Genomic DNA, 18874 nt, shown 5'->3' with positions numbered 1-18874 from the left:
AGTAAGAACTGGGTTTAAGTTAGTTCAAAGAATGGCTTGGGGAGAAACCCTAGCAGACCTCTGAGAGCAGTGGGGATGACAGCTGGTTTCTGAAAGAGTGAAAGCGTACGCATTAGGGCAGACTAGGGTCAGTTTTATCCTTTGGGCCAGTTCTTAGGCCCATTAGATTTGGGACAGCCCTATAAGTTAAAGGCATAAAAGAACATGGCCTTACATTGACCATTAAGTGTGCTAATGTGTCATAATCAACATTCAACTAAAATTAGTAAACATTAAACTATTTAACAATTCTAAACATTTTTAAACAAAGTCGCATCTCATATGCATAAGAAATTCATCTTTTCAGTCTTTTTGTCTTTCAATGCTTCTTGTAATTGACTTAAAATACACAAAATTTGATAATTTGACAACTTCAAAGGTTGATAGATTGTCTTGTACTAGTTGATAGATTGTCTTGTACGATAATAAATCACTTGGATAAAGTGACTCAACTTAATTTTATTTATTATGATTAAAATATGTAAAATGAACAAATATGATCAAAATTGTATTAGATCATTATTGTCAAGAATAGTTTATTAAAAATAAACCTATTCATTTTTTTTTCAATAACTTTTATCCTAACACATAAAAAAATGTAAAATTCTCTTAAATTTTTTTCAAACACTTTATAGACATGTTATACTTTTATAATAGATGAGACTTACTTGATCACACTCAAAATTAGTAATATCAATTTAAGGACTAATATTATATTACAGAATAAAGAAATAATATCTATAATATAATATATTAAGGTGTAAAATATATATTGTAATGAAGTATTTTGACATTTAATGAAGAAAAAAATTATTTTTGATGGAAATTAGAACATTCGACATATATATATTCAAATTGTGTTTGTTTATGCACATTTTTTAATAAAAATATCAGAATAAATTTAATTGATTTTTAAAACCAAATAAAAATTAACTAATATTTTATGAATTTATTTTAAAGTTTGAATAATTTTAAAATATTCTGAATTCGTTATTAACATGTCAAAATATTACAGATTAAATTTTTTATAGGATGCGAAATTATAACTCATGTCTCAATTACTTACAAAAATAAAATTTGTTTTGTTTATTACCATTGAAAGTTCAGGTAGTGTCACATTGCATATTCATATTTTTTAAAATTATAAAAAACAATTTGAATGATTATTAAATATGATAATTAAAATGTAAAAAAATAAAATATATTTCCATTACTCTTTTAGTCATAATGCACATATATTAAAAAATTAATTTTATTATGTAAGAAATTGCTAGATATGTAAGTTAAATTAAAAAAATAACAAACAAAGACCAGTTGAGAAAGAACGGTGCAGCGGGTCCCTCCACATTGGTGCCACCTGTCAACAGCCAATTGGATAGCTACCCGAATTTCCATTTACCCAATTTACCCCCAACAACTCTTCTCACACCCTCTTCCGTTTTGAAACGCTTCCCGAATTGCGAGAAACGGCCCAGCCTCGGATCCGAAGCACCCAGCTTCTTTCTCCGAACCTGTCCCCCTCTTGTTCGTTGAAAATTTCACTCACTATTTCGATCACTCCTTTTTATCTGTCCGAGCAAGAACGAAACAAAGCGTCCCTCTCCTCGGTGCTGGTGCTGGTGCTGCTGCTCCTGCTCCTGCTCCTGCAAACCCTAGATGCTCGCCGTTCGAGGATCAGCTCCGTGCTTCAATGGAGCTTCTCAATGTCACTGTGAGTTCGTGCCCTCTCTTTCTATCTCTAGAAACCCTAGCTACCTCTTCCTCTCTCCATAGAAAAATAGAAAAGTATGAAAATAAAGACGGAGCGAATCTACGCGTGCGCGTGTGTAATCTCCCAAGCTCATTCAGCTGTTCTGCGCGGTGGTGTCGATTCGAATGCTGCTTTAGAAATGGAATTGTGCACGTGCTTCCGATCTTGCGTGTTGTAGCGTGAATGTGCGTTTTCTTGTTTGGTTTCAGCTCAGCTGGTGCAGGAGCTCACAGGAGGAATTGTAAATTTGTAATTCACTGTTTTTTGGTGTGTTTCGGCCCGTTCTGTATCGAGGAGAGCTGGAAGGAAAGAAATGGAATTATAATCACTTTTGATGACCTGTTTTATTAGATTTTAGCTTTGGCGCTGGATCCTTCATTGCTTTTTGTTTTGCTGCTTCCAATTCTTGGCATCCCATGGAAGCCTATCTCTAGATATGATAAGGTTATATTGGATAGGAGTTCTGATGACACCGTGCAGTTTGAAGTTTGATTTTTTTTTTTGTTTCTGTGATGATGGTTTTTTTCTAATGCCAATTTATATACTGAGTTTTTAGAATTCTATAAGATATTTATGGGGTACTTTCTCCAGCTCAATTTGGAGAACTTGAAATAACAAATTTAGAGGTCGAAGCTTTAATATATCTGCTTGCTTTACTCTCTCTCCCTCTTCTGGACGCCTGCTGTATTGGTGGTACAACTTAGGAAGTAGGGTTAGAAGAAGGTCTTTGAATACAATACTGGTGCAACTTCGGTCATTGCTTTACTCTTTCTGTCTCTTCTGGAAGCCTGTTATATTGGTGGTACAACTTTGGAAATAGGGTTAGAAGAAGGTCTTTGAATACAATACTGGTGCAACTTCGCTCATTGCTTTACTCTTTCTGTCTGTCTCTTCTGGACGCCTGTTATATTGGTGGTACAACTTAGGAAATAGGGTTAGAAGAAGGTCTTTGAATACAATACTGGTGCAACTTCAGTCATTTGGTCGAATTGCATGGTTTGCAGTTTTCTTACTAATTGAGATTGGGTGGAAGATTATGTCAATGACATGAAATGATTGCATGGAGCTATTAAAAATTTTGTATGATTATTCTACATGTATTGAGTTTTTGGTTTGGCTTAGCTTCAAAACTAGTCAGCAGATGTGGGCAAGTTCAGTCATTTGCTGAGTTGTGACATTAGTGCTTGCTGTACCTATTAGCATATGTTAGTGGACTTTAAGCCAAATTCAACTCCACAAAACCGGCTTGTAAGGTGAGATTTGCACCTTATTTATCTCTAGTCGATGTGGGACTTCCAATACATCTCCTCACGTCGAGGTATATACAACTCGTGCGTGGGACTAGAAATTAATGGGTGGTCCGTTAGTGGCTCGATAGCGGGTGAAACAGAGTGTGCAAGAAATCTCGTTAGGATAGACTTTTTTTTTAAACAATGACTCTGATACCATGTTAATAGTGGGGTTGAATTCGGTTTAAACTCCACTTGGTATGCGTATGAATGAAACATGCAACTATTTTATGTGCATACTCACACAGAAATATGCGTATGTAAAACTACTTGGTATGACCTTTTTTTTTTTCAACACACGTGAAAAATGATGGCTTTAGAACATTACTCAACTTTGGATATTATCATGATTTCATCTATATGACCATGTCGTTAAGATTAAAACATTAACTCATCTGAACTGTATAGAATACATCTAGTTAATTTAGGGTTAGTTGTTAAAAATAGGTTTTGTTCCTAAAATTTGATACCTTTGGATGCCATACAAATTAGTTAAGTATGAACAGAGATGATGTATGCTTTTGGTAAATGTTTTATTCATATTTGCTCTTCATTTGTGTGTGTACATGCAGTATAAAAGGGGAAATTTGGAGATTTTGGCTGATTTGAAGTTTTTGGATACTCCTTGAGGGCTGTTAACTGGTTATGTGTTTGCAATTAATTGCAGCTTTGATTTTCTATTTGCAGAACAGCTGCCTGGTAGTATGGTGCCACAATGTGTGTGTGTGTGTATATATATATATATATATGTATATAAATATATGTATGTATGTATATAAATATATGTATGTATGTATATAAATATGCACATATATGTATATGTATATAAATATGCACACACACACACACACACACACACATATATATATATATATATATATATATATATATAGTGGGTGGCAGAATCAAATAACATGAATTATTTTGATTAACTTTAATAACAACACCCATTTCCAAATATAGGGCAGAGGCTGCTAATAGGTAGTGCAGATTAGAAACATTGCTTTTGGAAAGCTAATTTTGCATTTAATATTACTGGCCATGCTTGCCAGGTGTCACTGTTGTGTATAGTCCTATGTACTCTTTCTTGTGTATTTGACTACAAGAGAGAGACGCATAGGCTAAATCCCTAATGTGTTTAGAGCACATAGGGATATGCATTTATAAATAAGAAAATAAAATGACATGGGCCTAAAGCCTGTTACATTTAACATAATGCATTAAAGAGCTTTGGTTAAAAGGCCCCAAGTATGACATGTATGTTATTTTTAACCTGTCACATTTCTGTGCAATTATTCCGGTAGTTAATTTACTCCATATGATCTTTTACCTGCAGGAATGTTTTAATAATTTCAAGGGTTAAATGGTAGATGCTCAGAGGTGTGTTTTTGGACAGCATGATACATACTTGGAGATACTTTTCTTGATCTTCCTGCTATGTAGTTTTTCAAATATTTTAAACTTTTTCCCTTGATCAGTTATACCTTCATATAAATAGTTGTGTGCTGAAAATTTGTGGGCTGGGTTATCTATGCCTGGAAACGAAGTAGGAGACAGGGTCCATAATTTTTTTGGTCAAGAGAACTTGTCCCAGGGACAATATCATTCTCAAGCGGTTGATGGGAACTGGCCAGGACTAAGCAACAATTTGTGGGCTGGTAGTCAGAGACCGATTGGTGGGCCTTTTATTTCCAATTTGAAGAATTTTAATCAACAACAATCAGGTAAAGGTTCAATGAACTTTGACTTTTTAGCTTCAATTTGTTTGATGATGATATTTTATCCATTTGTATTTTCCATTTTTGTATGATTTCATTGGTTTTATATAAGTAATTGTAGACTTTTCCTTGTGTTTTTGAGGTTGTCTTTATTGAATGCTAATCAATCTATCTTTCCTGGAACAAAGATCCTGAGCAGGGGGACACAAGCTCTCCACATTTGCGACATGGTTTGAACCTATCGCAGACCAGTTTTAGGCATGAGTCTGGCAGAAATTTATTGCGAAACCAGCAATCAACTGTGAATGGCTATATACAGGGACAACAGGTCTTTCAGACCAGGCAGAATGAAGCTAACATTTTAGGAATGGAAACAGAATCTGATTGGCATAGTTTGTCAAGGGGAATTCCAGTGCTGGAGTCCCAAGGGAGTGGTCTTGAACTCTACAAGAAAAACTTGGCTAGGAATGATGCTACTGAATCTCCAGTCAATTTTGATTTTTTTGGAGGTCAACAGCAAATGACTGGACGACATGGTGCAATGCTTCAACCTTTACCTAGACAGCAGTCAGGAATAACTGAAATGCATTTATTACAGCAACAAGCAGTATTTAACCAGATGCATGAACTTCAGAGGCAACAACAATTTCATCAAATAGAAGCGAAGCAACAAAATTCTATGACTCCTACTTCCTCCATTTCAAAACAGGCAGTTGGAAGCCATTCTGCATCTCTCAGTGGCATTCCCATTAATGAGACATCTAACCTTATATGGCAGCCTGAAGTATTACCAACTAATGCTAATTGGCTCCAGCATGGTGCCTCTCCAATTCTTCATGGGGCCTCAAATGGACTTATGTTATCCCCTGAACAAGGACAGGCATTGCGTCTGATGGGTCTGTCTCCTAATCAGGGTGATCAGTCTCTTTATGGGGTTCCAATTTCTGGTTCAAGGGGCACTCCTAACCTGTATTCTCATGTTCAAGCAGATAAGCCTGCAGCACCTCAGCTTTCCATACCCCACCAGTATTCTCATGTTCATGGGGACAAACCTGCACTGCAGCACATATCAGCTGGTGATAATTCATTTTCTCCTCATCAATATGCTGCATTTTCAAACCAAATTAACACAAATGATGGGACTTCAGTTTCAAGGCCAGATCTTCAGGGGAAAAGTATGTTTGGTTCTACTTCTAGCGGTATAAGTAGTGGACTGAATATGGAGAACTTGCAGCAAATGAATTCTGAGCAACGAATTGTTCCAATGCAAGATTTTCATGGGAGACAAGAACTTGCTGGATCTGTGGAAATGTCACAGGACAAAATGCTAGTGCAGACTCCTACTTCCCAGAATGTGGCTACCTTAGATCCAACGGAAGAGAAGATTTTGTTTGGTTCAGATGACAGCCTGTGGGATGGATTTGGCAGGAATTCAGGTGCTTTCAATATGCTAGATAGTACAGATAGTTTTAGCGGGTTTCCATCTATTCAGAGTGGGAGTTGGAGTGCACTTATGCAGTCTGCTGTAGCAGAATCTTCTAGTGGTGACATAGGCAAACAAGAGGAGTCTAGTGGCCTAAGTTTCCAGAATACAGGACGGTCATATGGAAATGAGCGACCTTCAACTATTGATGGCAGCAAAGGACAATCTGTTTGGACTGACAATAACGTGCCATCTGCACCCAACATAAATTCAAGACCTTTCCTTCGGCCTGATGATGTTAATAGGCCAAATGCCTCTGAAACTTATTCTGGTGTTTCTGGGTTTCATCAGTCAGGTTCTGATACTTTGCATGAACAGCATAACAGGTTGCCGAGTAATTCCTCGAGATCAATGCCACAGTTTTTAGAAAGAGGCAAATGGTTAGATTGCAGTCCTCAGCAAAAACGAATTGCAGAAGGTGGTCATATATACGGAAATGCTGCTAACTCTTCAGGATTCGAGAAAAACCAACAAACCATATTGTCAGGAAATGGTAGTGGTGATCCTTTCAATAAATCTAATGGATGGGATATTATGAAATCACCACCATTTGACAGGAGTTCAAATTTCAAAGTCCATGAAAATGAAAACTCATTGCAACCTCATCATGAGAAGGCCGTGCATGAGGAGATGGGCCAAGTTCCTGCTATATGGGAACCTGATTCTGATGCAAATTCCTCTGTTGGAATGGAACATGTAAAATCTGCTGGTAATATGCAGGTTTGTGGGGAGGATTTTGGCACAAATGGTATTGCTGGATTGCCAAGTTCTGGCACTCCATGGTTCAGCCAGCATATCAACAAGCAGCTTCCTAATGTTGATGTATGGAGGGATGCAGAGTCAGCAGGGAGCTATAGAAGAAATGAGATTTCAGGAAAGTATAAGCATCATATGGATAAGAACCCCTTAGTTTTGGAATCATCAAAGAATGGAAAGGTGGATGGTGAGACACATGATTTAGAGGACTCTAACAAAAAGGAAAAATCAGCAGATAGTCTTGGCTCTAATCCTTCGCATCCTAGAGCTGGTGGTATGAGAGAAAATAGTAGTTTTGATGGCAATGATTTGCATAGTCCAAAGTTATCTGGTCAGGGTAATCGAAGACCTCTTGTGACTCGTAAATTTCAGTATCACCCAATGGGGGATCTGGGTGTTGAAGTGGAACCTTATGGAAACAAGCGTGCCATAAATTCACAGCCTATGGCCCATCAGCCCTTTGGAGGGCTTAAAGGTCAGGACCAAAGCTATCTTGGACAGTCAAATTATGGTCATTCTGACAGGAATTATAATGAAATAAATAAGGTACTTTGTTAGTTACCTTGTTATATACTTTTATTCTTGTCCCTATTATTTGCTTAAAATTTCCTGTCTTGAAAAATCCTGAGTCGATTGTATCCTGTTCCTTTACAACGTGTCTGAAACACGTACCTAATTTTCAGGGTGACTCAATAAGCTTGGATAAAAATGCTTCAAAAAGCATACTCCCGGGTCAAATGCCAAAAAAAATAACCTCATTTGATAGAAGTGTTGGGAATTATGCCTCACAGAAGATTATTTCGCCCAGGTAGTTGAATGTTGAAAAATTCTTCATGCTTTAGTTTACTTGTATAAATTCAGTGCCTTCATGTGATACTGCTTAATTGTTATTGAAATAATCTCTTCTGTCATGAAAGGTGACCATGGTATGCATTCTTTTTACTTTTGCATGTGGTATGTTTAATTATTGTTAAAATTATTTGCTTGGTGGGATAATATACCTGATTTCTCAAGTTATGTAATTCTTTAAAGACAGATTTTATTTGCCACGTTGTAGGTTTTCTTTGTGGCTTTTGGCCTAGTTCCCCCTTCTTGCTTGTATAACTCTTTCAATTGTTTTTATGGTACTTGGGGTGCTGCAAATGATTGTTGTTATTTGGGGTGCCAACATTGGGAGGCCAAATAACAATGATGATTTACCACTTCCATCTTTTGGTAAAAAATTCTGCTTGCTGTTGTGAAAGGTAATCATGACATGCATTTTTTTTTTTTTTACATTTGCATGTGCTAAACTTTAGGTCTAGTTGGTGCTGATACCTGTTTTTCATTTCCTTTCTTTCCTTCACCTACTATTGCATGACTGAGATGACCTTAGATCAGCTGTTTACTTCAATTTCTTAAAACTATTGTAGTAAAAATATTCTCGATGTTTGGTTAAGTGGACCAGTCAAGGGTCGTGGAATTGCAAGAAACACTAGTTTTTCTAACTGCCATTTATTTTTCAGGGGGCCTGAAACTGAATCTTCTGATGGGTCGGTTGCACATCATCAGCAGAATCAAAGTCTTTTGTCTCAGGGCTTTGGTCTACAATTGGCTCCTCCTACTCAAAGGCTTCCTGTGGTATCTTCTCGTAGCTCAATAGAGAAAGATCACACTGCGCCACACATGTCTGAGACCAGGGATAAGGATGAAACATGGTTAGGTACTAATCAGACTTTTACTTCTCGAGATCCATCTCATGGGGAGCTTAGGAGTAATATTTCTAGCACGCAAGGAAATATTTTTGATAAGGCCTCACAATATGATGTGCTGGGAAGCATTCCCCAGGCTTTTACATCTGGCTTTCCTTTCTCCAGGGTCCATTCTCAAAATCAGAGTTTGGCAAATTTTGGTGGACAAGTAGCAAATACTCAATCTGCCAATGTAACTTTCACTGCTTCCATGAATCATACCGATGAGTACTGTGAAAAAGCTCAAACTAGTCAATCTGAATTGGCTCCTGCTCAGGATATGTCGCAGCTGAATGGTATAGACCAAGATCATCCTAGAGATCCTGGCAACCAAATTTTGACAGCTGAGGCTGCCACTCAATCTTCTGTTACTTTTAGTGCATCTCAACAAGGCACTGTTTCAAAAGTTACACACAATGCATGGACCTGTTTTTCTAGCAAGCAGCATCCTAATGCTTCGAGGTTTCTATCCCCACCCCAACAAATTAATGATCGTGAAATGATCACTGGCTCACAAAATCCAGGTGATGATGGTTTTGAGAAAGATGGTAATGATGTCACTGATACCGGTCCTTGTGCTGCTTACTCCAACAGCTCTGGGGTAAACTTGCTTAAAGAAATTTCTGTGCAGCAGACATTACCTGAGAATGATGTTACTGCTGAAGAGGCTGCAGGTGCATCACACCTGAAGGAACCTGCTGGGAAACATACATTTGATGCAACTCAACCTAGCCCAGGTGCTACTCCCAGAGATATTGAGGCTTTTGGTCGATCATTAAGAGCAAACATTGTTTTGAATAATAATATCTCATTGTTGGATCAAGTTCAACCCACAAGAAACACAGAGGCTGATCCTAGTAATCGAGATGTGAAGAGATTGAAAGTATCTGATAATGTGGTGGATGAGCAGCTGGTAGATTCCAACCGTGGGCAACAACTGTTACATGGATATGATAGTGTGGTCAAAGATGGTACAGGTAATAATTCCATGTTATCACCAAATCCTAATATGCTCAGCTTTCCAACAAAGCCCTTTGACGGACAGGACACTAATGCATCTTCTCAAGAGGAGATTGGTTATGGTAAAAAAGCTGAGGTTGCTGACAGTAATAAAGCAACTTCTGTTAAAAGTGATTATTCTCTGGTAAATCCTCAGATGGCACCATCATGGTTTGAGCGATATGGAACTTATAAGAATGGTAAGATGTTGCCAATGTATAATGTACAGAAGATTACTGCTGCTAAGATTATGGACCAGCCTTTCATTGTACCAAACCAATCAATAGAGCAAACTCAAAATGTTAGCGATTCTCTGATAAGTAACCCAAGGGAAAGTTCAATGTCTCTGTCAGTTGCAAGTAAGCCTGTAGACTCTCAGTTATCGACTCCTGCCAGTGAGCCTGAATTGCTTTTTGTGAGGCCAAAGAAGCGAAAAAGTGCCACATCTGAATTTATACCATGGCATAAAGAAATATTAGAAGGTTCTGAAAGGCTTCGAGATATTAGGTGCTTGTCAAAACTACGTGATTTAATGTGCTAATTTTTTGTTGTTGCTGTTAGAGTAGGAAAAGATCATGTGTCACTGGTTGATATTATGTTGTTTTAGTTGTTTTTGTGAGAAAAATGCCTAGTACTTCCTTTGGTAGTGTGACTAATTTAATATTGTTGTATGTTTATTAATATGTCAAGTATTTTGTTCTCCCATAATTTAAATTTCTTATCTTATTTTTGGCAGCGAGTCTGAGTTAGACTGGGCGCGAAGTGCAAACAGACTGATTGAGAAGGTTTGTTTCCAATAAAATTAGTCTACACTCATGAATCTATAATTCTATAATTAATACGTTCACTTTACTCTGTACAATTATAATTATAGGTTGAAGACAGTGTGGAGGTAGTTGAAGATTTGTCAGCAGTGGTGAAGTCGAAAAGAAGGCTTGTCTTGACTACACAGCTGATGCAGCAGCTACTTGGTCCTCCTCCAGCTTCAGTTCTTATAGCAGATGTGAAGTTGCATCATGAGAGTATGGTCTACTCAGTTGCCAGATTAGCCTCAGGAGAAGCATGCAGTTCAATTTCATGGTCCAGATGTGATACACTTTTGGCTCCCGGCAGTAAGAACTTGTAAGTGGACCCCCCAAGCCTTGTGCATCTATGTATGCATGCCATAGTTGTTAATAGCACCAAATAGTGGTTCTGTTGATTGGAGTTTGCTAGAGAAATAAAGTGGGGAACTATTTGAATGGATCTCAAAAATCCTATTTTAACCATGAATCAGTGTCATTTAGGGCTGTTTTAGGTGGTCGAATCAGGACTTGGCCCTCTGAATCAGAACTGAAACTTTATTTTTTGCTGACTCCTATGAAGTATACTGTTCTACTTTTTGACAAACATTTACCCATCTGTGGCAGCATTTCTAGCATTTTCTGACTATATGTGACAGTTTTTGGCTACCCAAACCTTTGTTCTCCGTAGTTTCTGGAAATCCCCGAGACTGTAGTGGCCATTTTCTTGTGAACCTGTCTTTGGTTCTGGCCAACCATGACCTTTGCTGCCTTACTCAGTATTGTTCTAGTGTTGGTCTGGTTTTTCAGTCTTTATTCCAGGTTGTTTATCTCACTGTCATATGGTCTCTTCTAAGCATCTCTCCTGTAGCTTTGGTTTTTAACCTCGGCAAATGGTGTATTGTGATCCATGTAGCTGACCTGACCTGCTGGGAAGGCTTTTGTCTTTGTGTTCTAATTGTTTGGGTAAGATCCATCCCGCTACCTGCTGTAGCACTTTCGGGATCAGCCACTCTGTACTGTTATTTAGGATTGACAACAATGATGGATGTATAAGGGATCTGTGTTTACGTTGGTGTAGGTCAATCACTCGGATAACATTATACCTCCTAATTTATCCCAAAATTTACCATAGGATTGGAAGTTCCTGTTAATATAGATCAATATTTGTAAGTCAAGAAAATCAAATTCTAATATAGTCATTGAATGATGTGTTGTAAACCGAATATTCTCTACTTTACATTCTACCTTATATAGCAATTAACATTTTTGATTGATGTTTTCTGTAGACTACATGAAAAGAGTAAGTCGTCTGATAAAATTGATGAGTACATTTTGAAAGTTACGGACTTTGTCGGTAGAACAAGGAAACTGGAAGACGATATATTGAGGTACTATTGTAGTATATATTTTTATGCTCTATACCCATTTTTTTTATTTTCTACATTGGGTGTCTGGTCTATACAAGTAGCAAACCTGATGCATGGGTTCATCTTTCTATGCATGCAAATATGAGCATGTGCTTTGGTATTGAACTCTTGAAGGTTGGCATAGATTTGTCATTCTAATCCAGCAGTTCTAAATTGAGGTCCATAATGGACCACCTTTCAAGGTGTTTCACTTTAACCTTACTCCCATATATTATGCTACTAAAAAACTATAGGGAATTATAATATTTAAAAGATATTTAGCATAATATTATGTAATAGAGACAAATATATAGTATAAAATAATATATAAACAGAATGTATATAAATTGATAACTATATCTAATATACTAAGAAGAAATATATATAATAATAATAATAATAATAATAATAATAATAATAATAATAATAATAATAATAATAAGCAGAAGAATATAAAATATTATTAAGCAAATACATTATTCGTTAAATAATTGAAAATATATACGTAGTTTGTCTATTTTCACTGTAGTGGGCATCTCACTGTAGTGATTTTGGGGGCTCCCCTCTATTATCTGTGATAGTGACTACTATTGAAAATATATACTATGATATCTGTGATTGAATGTTGGATCATTATATAGAGTATTTTGTTTTCTGCATGAGCTTGGGAAGCTATTCACCATAACTTATTACATTAATATTATTAATTTTCCGTGACACCTGTACAATTAGGCTTACAATCTTTTGCCACAGATCTAGCTACATAAAATTTCATGTCTATTTCTCTTCATGTCTAATGCTTTTGTAACTTGTTACACCATGAAGTTGTTCAAAATTTCTTTGTCCTAATCCTCCCTACCCTTTTAATGGTGGTATATCAATATCTATAACTCATGGAGCGCATGTGGAAAATTTGGCCGTCACGTTGTCCTCTAAGTTGGTTACCTGCTGCTAGTGTTACATCATTGTGTTGTATTTCATTCTAATTCTTAAATTAATCTTTACATGACAGCTACAATTTGTTGTACTTATTTTTATGTCATTTCATATTGGTGATGTAGATTAAATAACAAGGCCTCAATTTTGGACTTGAGGCTGGAATGTCAAGATTTGGAAAGATATTCAGTCATCAATCGATTTGCGAAGTTCCATGGGCGGGGACAAAATGATGGGGCAGAGGCCTCATCTTCCGATGCAAATACTAATGCTCAAAAATCGTTCCCCCTTAAATATGTTACTGCAGTTCCATTGCCTAGGAATCTCCCAGACAGGGTACAATGTCTCTCACTTTGATAATTTATTAATTCATTTTTCTATCCTTTTTGATCAACTGACTCCACAACCTCCTGTTTCTGGTCCTTTTCTTTCAACTTCTATTATTGCACTTCATCACCATAGAACCATACAACTGGCAATGTAGGGGAAGAATGGTATGTTAGATTGCCTCATCAATCGCCGGAGGCTGTAGATCTTGCAATCTATATATTTGTATGTATGTGTAGATCTTTTCAATCTAGTTATCTTATGATTTTCAGGTTCCAAGCCATTTGTATATAGCAAATTATATATGCAGTCTATTAAGGTTTAACCATACCATTTGGCTTGGTTTTGTCTGATTAAGCATAGGTCTTCACTTGTCATTTTTGTTTGTTTCAATATCAAATCATTTTCTCTGCACTTTCCTTGTAGTTCTTCCCATTGCAAAACCCCTTTGACAGGGATGTTACATTGCCATCAACAAATGTAAGTGCGTCAAAAGTTGTGGACATAATTTACTTTTGGTATTTAATCAGTATTGATTGACGACTATATACACCAATTTGCTGTTACTAAATCTCCATTTATTACTCATAGAACTTGTCTCTAAAATAATCTTGGATAAAAATTGGCACTTAATTATTAATATTAGTTGATTGTGTACAGATGATTGTCTTGCGGACATCTAGTCATTGGATATATCAATTTAAACAATTACTCCAAGTGAAGAAGTTTGTTGTTTTTAAATTAAGGTTTACTTGGTTATTTTTCTGTTTTGAAAACTCCTAGTCTTTACAAATATATTTTATTTAGTTTGTTATGTAAATTGTGCAGCTAAGATAATGCTATGTTTACTGCAGTTTTTTCTTTTATCTTGCTGTTGTAATGTGGCTATAAAGCCATACACAAGTCATTCTCTCCATTTGAGCTTGTAGATTGTTTGAAATGTGTCTAGTAAGTACTGTTAGAACGTCAACTGGGCTTGTGAGAAAAGGAAGTTGCAGTCCTAAGTTTGACTTGCAGACACCAGAGTTTAAACACGTGGCTTTCATGGAGATGTCAAGTGAGGGGTCGTTCATCCAACCAGCTATTCTGCTCTTTGATGGTCACTACGACCATTGGAATATGCTTATGGAGATCTTAAGGTTGAAAGAATATTGGAGTTTGGTTGAACACAGGGCGTGAGGGGCAAGCAGCGGGAGCAGCTGTGACAGAGGTGCAACTAAAAGCCTTGTGGAACTGAAACTGAATTGAATCTTAAGGTGAGGAACTTCCTTTCCAATCAATTGACAAGCATTCTTGAAACTATATTGGAAGGGAGTGCTAGGGTGAAGTGCTCAGTTCGTCAACCTTTGAGATATTTTGAAATTCTGGGAATGTAGATAGGCGAGAGCATTAATGAATATTTTGCTCGAGTCTGGCAGTAGCAAACAAGATAAGGGTGAGTGGAAAACAATTGAAAGATGTTTCTATTCTCGATAAAATCCTTAGAACATAGACGGAAAACTTCAATTAAGTTGTAGTCTCAATAAAATAATCTAGGATATTGATGCACTCACAATTGTTGAATTTCAAAGTTCACTCATAGTGCATGAACAAAAGTTTCATTGGAGCAATGGAGAAGAACATGCCTTGAAAGTGACCCATCGGTGAAGAAATGGAGGAAGAGGTCACATGGTAGAGAAAATTTCAGAGGAAAATGTTGAGAAAGAGGGCCTTGTGCTTTTAATAAAGCCACTGTGGGATGTTATCTATATCACCAAATTGGCCATTTTTAGTATGATGTCCTACATGAGACAAAGAGGCAAATTATATCAAGTTTAGCAGAAAAGCATGGTTTACTTAGTAGAAAGATTAGACGCTTTAACCATATAAATGTTTCAAGAATCTTGTTGAGAAGTAGATAGGTATATATATCAAGTGCCTACACGTCGACGGGGTGAATTCCACTCACGAGAGTTTCAGTTTTGTAAATAAAGTGGCCTTAAAGGGAATCTTAGCAATGCTTGCACTCCGTAATAGAATGGATTGATTGAGATAAAGAATCGCATAATGGTGAATTTTGTTTGTTTATCCCAAAACTTTGTGGCTTGAGGCAACAAATTGGATTTAATATGTTCTTGTTGAATATAGAGAAAATGTGGTTTGAGATTAATCTTCCTTGTGTAGAAAATATACATAAGGGCTGTATTTATAATAAAGAACATATGGATTAAGCCTAAAATACATATGAAGAATAATAACAATAGAAACAGAAAATAAAATATTAAAGATATCTTAACACTCCTCTTCAAGCTGGTGCATACAAATCGTATATACCAAGCTTGTTACAAATATAACTAATTCTCGGTCCCCGTAAAGACTTAGTGAAAATATCTGTTAATTGATCACTTGAGTTAACAAACTCAGTCTTGATGTCTCTAGACATAATCTTTTCTCGAATGAAATGACAGTCAATCTTAAAGTGTTTAGTCCTCTCATGAAAGACAAGATTAGAACTTATATAATAGGTAGCTTGATTGTCACATATAAGTATCATTTGATTAATGTTACAAATTGTAATTCTTTGAGCAATTGCTTAAGCTAAACAAGCTTACAAGTGGTTGAATCCATGACTTTATATTCTGCTTCTGCACTAGACCTTGCCACAACACTTTGTTTCTTGCTTTTCCAAGAGATCAAGTTACCTCCAATGGAGACACAATATCTGGATGTAGACCTTCTGTTATAAGGAGATCATGTCCAATCAACATTTGAATAACAAAAAACTCTTGCATGGTTATTAGAACCATATACAACCCTTTACCCTGAGATCCTTTAATATACTTCAGTATACAAATGACTTCATTCTAATGATCTTCGCACATATTGGCTTACCACATTGATTGCAAAGGAAATGTCAGGACGAGTAACTGTAAGATAATTCAATTTCCCAACTAATCTTCTATACTGTTCGAGATCTGACATAGGCTTCCCCTGATTTGGTAGAAGTTTAGTATTGGGATTCATGGGTGTGTCAATAGATTTTGAATTTATCAATCCAGTGTTCCAAGATCTTTGGTTTGAAAATGATCACAAAGATGTTTCATTTGAGAGATGCCATGGTTATCATTGCTAGTAAGAACAATGTTATCATCATACACTATCAAGTAGACACATCTAGCACTTGAGTGACGATAAAAAATTGAATGATCTACCTCATACTGAGTCATACCAAATTGTTGAACAACATTGCTAAATTTTTCATACCAGACCCTTGGAGACTGTTTTAGGCCATATAAAGATTTGCGAAGACAACATACCAACCCAGAAGACTCCCATTGAGCAACAAATCCAGGAGGTTACTGCATATAAATCTCTTCTTGCAAATCGCCATTGAGGAAAACATTTTTAACGTCCAATTGATAAAAAGGCCATTTTTGAAGAGCCGCCATGGCAATAAATAAACGAATAGAAGCCATCTTCGCCATTGGAGAAAAAGTACCACCATAATCCAACCCAAAGATTTGGGTGTAACCTTTGGCCACAAGACGTGCTTTGAGACGATCAATAGTACCATCAGGTTCAACTTTAATAGCAAAAATCCACCTCCAACCAATAATAGATTTCCTAGACGGTAATGAGACAAGCTCCCAAGTTCCACTATTATGAAGAGCACTCAAATCATCGAGCATGGCTTGACACCAATCAGGATAGGCTATAACATCACGAACAGATTTTGGAATGGTCATAGAAGAAATAGACGAAAGACATGCATAAAAAGGTGAAGATAATTTATGGTAACTTAAAGCAATATAATGAATAGAAGGATTACGTGTAGAACATATATCTTTTCTGAGTGCGATTAGAAGGTCACTCGGTGGAAAGGGAGACTCAGTTGTCGGATCTAGAGGAGACACAATAGTTGGCACTTGAGGTGAGTCACTTGCTGGTTGTTGAGGACGATGGCGGCGACTATAAACTTGAAGAGGTGGTGGAACAGAAATTGATGGCGTACAAGGCACACTTGGAAGATCACAAATCATAGGAATATTGACAAGACTAGGAAAATCGACGGTATTAGATGGAGACTCAATGGAATGAGAAGAACTTTTATAGTAAAATGAAGACTCATTGAAGGAGAAAAACACTTGTATCCTTTTTGGGATCGCGTAAACCCTAAAAAAACACATTTGTGTGATCGAAGAGACAATTTATCAAGCCCAAGACTAAAATTGTGCACAAAACATGTAGACCTAAAAACTTGAGAGGTAAAGGATGAAGAGGTTCATGAGGAAATAAAATGGAATGAGGTATTTTATTATTTAAAATTGAAGAAGACATGCGATTAATAAGATAACATGCAGTAAGAACAACATCAACCCAAAAAGAATGAGAAATCTCACTATGAATTAAAAGAGTGCGAGCGGTTTCAATAAGATGTTTATTTTTCCGTTTAGTCACCCCATTTTGTTGAGGTGTATATGCACAAGAAGTTTGATGCAAAAGATCACGCGAAGCCATAAATTGTTTAAAAGAATTGGAAGATATTCATGACCATTATCACTTTGCAAAATTTTAATAGGAACACCAAATTAAGTTTGAATTTCATTAAAAAAATATTGAAAGATATGAAATAACTTAGAACGATTCTTCATTAAAAATAACTAAGTAAACCGTGAATAATCATCAATTAAAGTAACAAAGTATTGAAAACCTAGACTAGATGCAACATGACTAGGTCTTCAAATGTCAGATTGAACTAAGGCAAAAGGGGATGAAGCACTGTGTGTGATACTACGAGGAAAAGAACTACGACTATGCTTGCTAACTGACACGACTAACACATCAACTTGGATAACTTGGCAAGACTAGGATGGCCTAATTGAGCATGAAGAAGAAGATGTGGAGACTCCATAACTGCGCCAACATGAGAAGGGCGAAAATGATAAAGACCATGAGACTCACATCTAGTGTCAATCACTTGTCTCAAACTCCGGTCCTATAAACAAACAGATGATTGAGTAAAGGAAATAACACAATCAAGAGATCGAGTTAGACGACTAATGGATAATAAATTAACAGGAGACTCAGGGACATAAAGAACATTACCAATGGATAAAAAAGGAAAAAGATCAACAGTCCCAACACCATGAGCTAAAACACGAGACCCATTAGCCATTGTAACAGAGGGTAAATTATCTAGAGAGGACAAAGAGGAAAACATAGATTTGTTACCAGTAATGTGATCAGTGGCACCTGAATCGAACACCCAAGGACCAACAAACGAAGATTAAGTCAAACCAGCAAAAGATGTACATATGTAGGCAACAGAAGCCGTGGAACTAGAAAGCTTACGATCCTTACTCCATTTAAGAAATTCATTGAAGATAGTAGATTTGTTGCTGGCGAAAACAAAAGATTGAGGATCCACAAAAGATGGTTGTGACGAAGGATTAGTGTGCGCAACAACTATAGATCGAGGAGGACAACCATGTAAGGCATAACATCGATCAATTTTGTGGTCGAACTTGCCATATCACACTTGTGATGCCCTTTCTACAGCTTGCGTGAGCGGTGGCGATCATCACGCTGAGATACCAAAGTAGAGGAATCATTGGCATGGACAGGTGGATCAACGGAAGGTTGACAAGGCACATGCAAAAGGGTGGAACAAGTAGAG

General features: G+C 36.7%; 1 protein-coding gene across 2 annotated transcripts; it reads left to right on the top strand.

Annotated features, from left to right (window-relative positions):
- The first annotated feature begins 1491 nt into the window (after positions 1 to 1491).
- On the top strand, positions 1492 to 13764 carry LOC114163390. Of its 2 annotated transcripts, XM_028047697.1 has the most exons (9): positions 1494 to 1750; positions 4415 to 4802; positions 4985 to 7581; positions 7719 to 7843; positions 8541 to 10271; positions 10501 to 10549; positions 10639 to 10886; positions 11836 to 11937; positions 13017 to 13764. In XM_028047697.1, exons 2-9 carry the CDS (start codon positions 4610 to 4612, stop codon positions 13246 to 13248), a joined length of 5277 nt encoding a protein of 1758 aa, XP_027903498.1. In that variant the 5' UTR covers positions 1494 to 1750; positions 4415 to 4609; the 3' UTR covers positions 13249 to 13764. The 2 variants fall into 2 exon arrangements, with proteins under 2 accessions (XP_027903499.1, XP_027903498.1); XM_028047698.1 differs by lacking the exon at positions 11836 to 11937 and having other exon boundaries at positions 1492 to 1750.
- The last annotated feature ends 5110 nt before the right edge of the window (positions 13765 to 18874 follow it).

The sequence above is a fragment of the Vigna unguiculata genome, chromosome 9 (assembly GCF_004118075.2).
Source record: "Vigna unguiculata cultivar IT97K-499-35 chromosome 9, ASM411807v1, whole genome shotgun sequence".
Lineage (NCBI taxonomy): Eukaryota > Viridiplantae > Streptophyta > Magnoliopsida > Fabales > Fabaceae > Vigna > Vigna unguiculata.
Note: the sequence above shows the minus strand (reverse complement) of the source record. Positions and strands in the feature narration are given on the sequence as shown.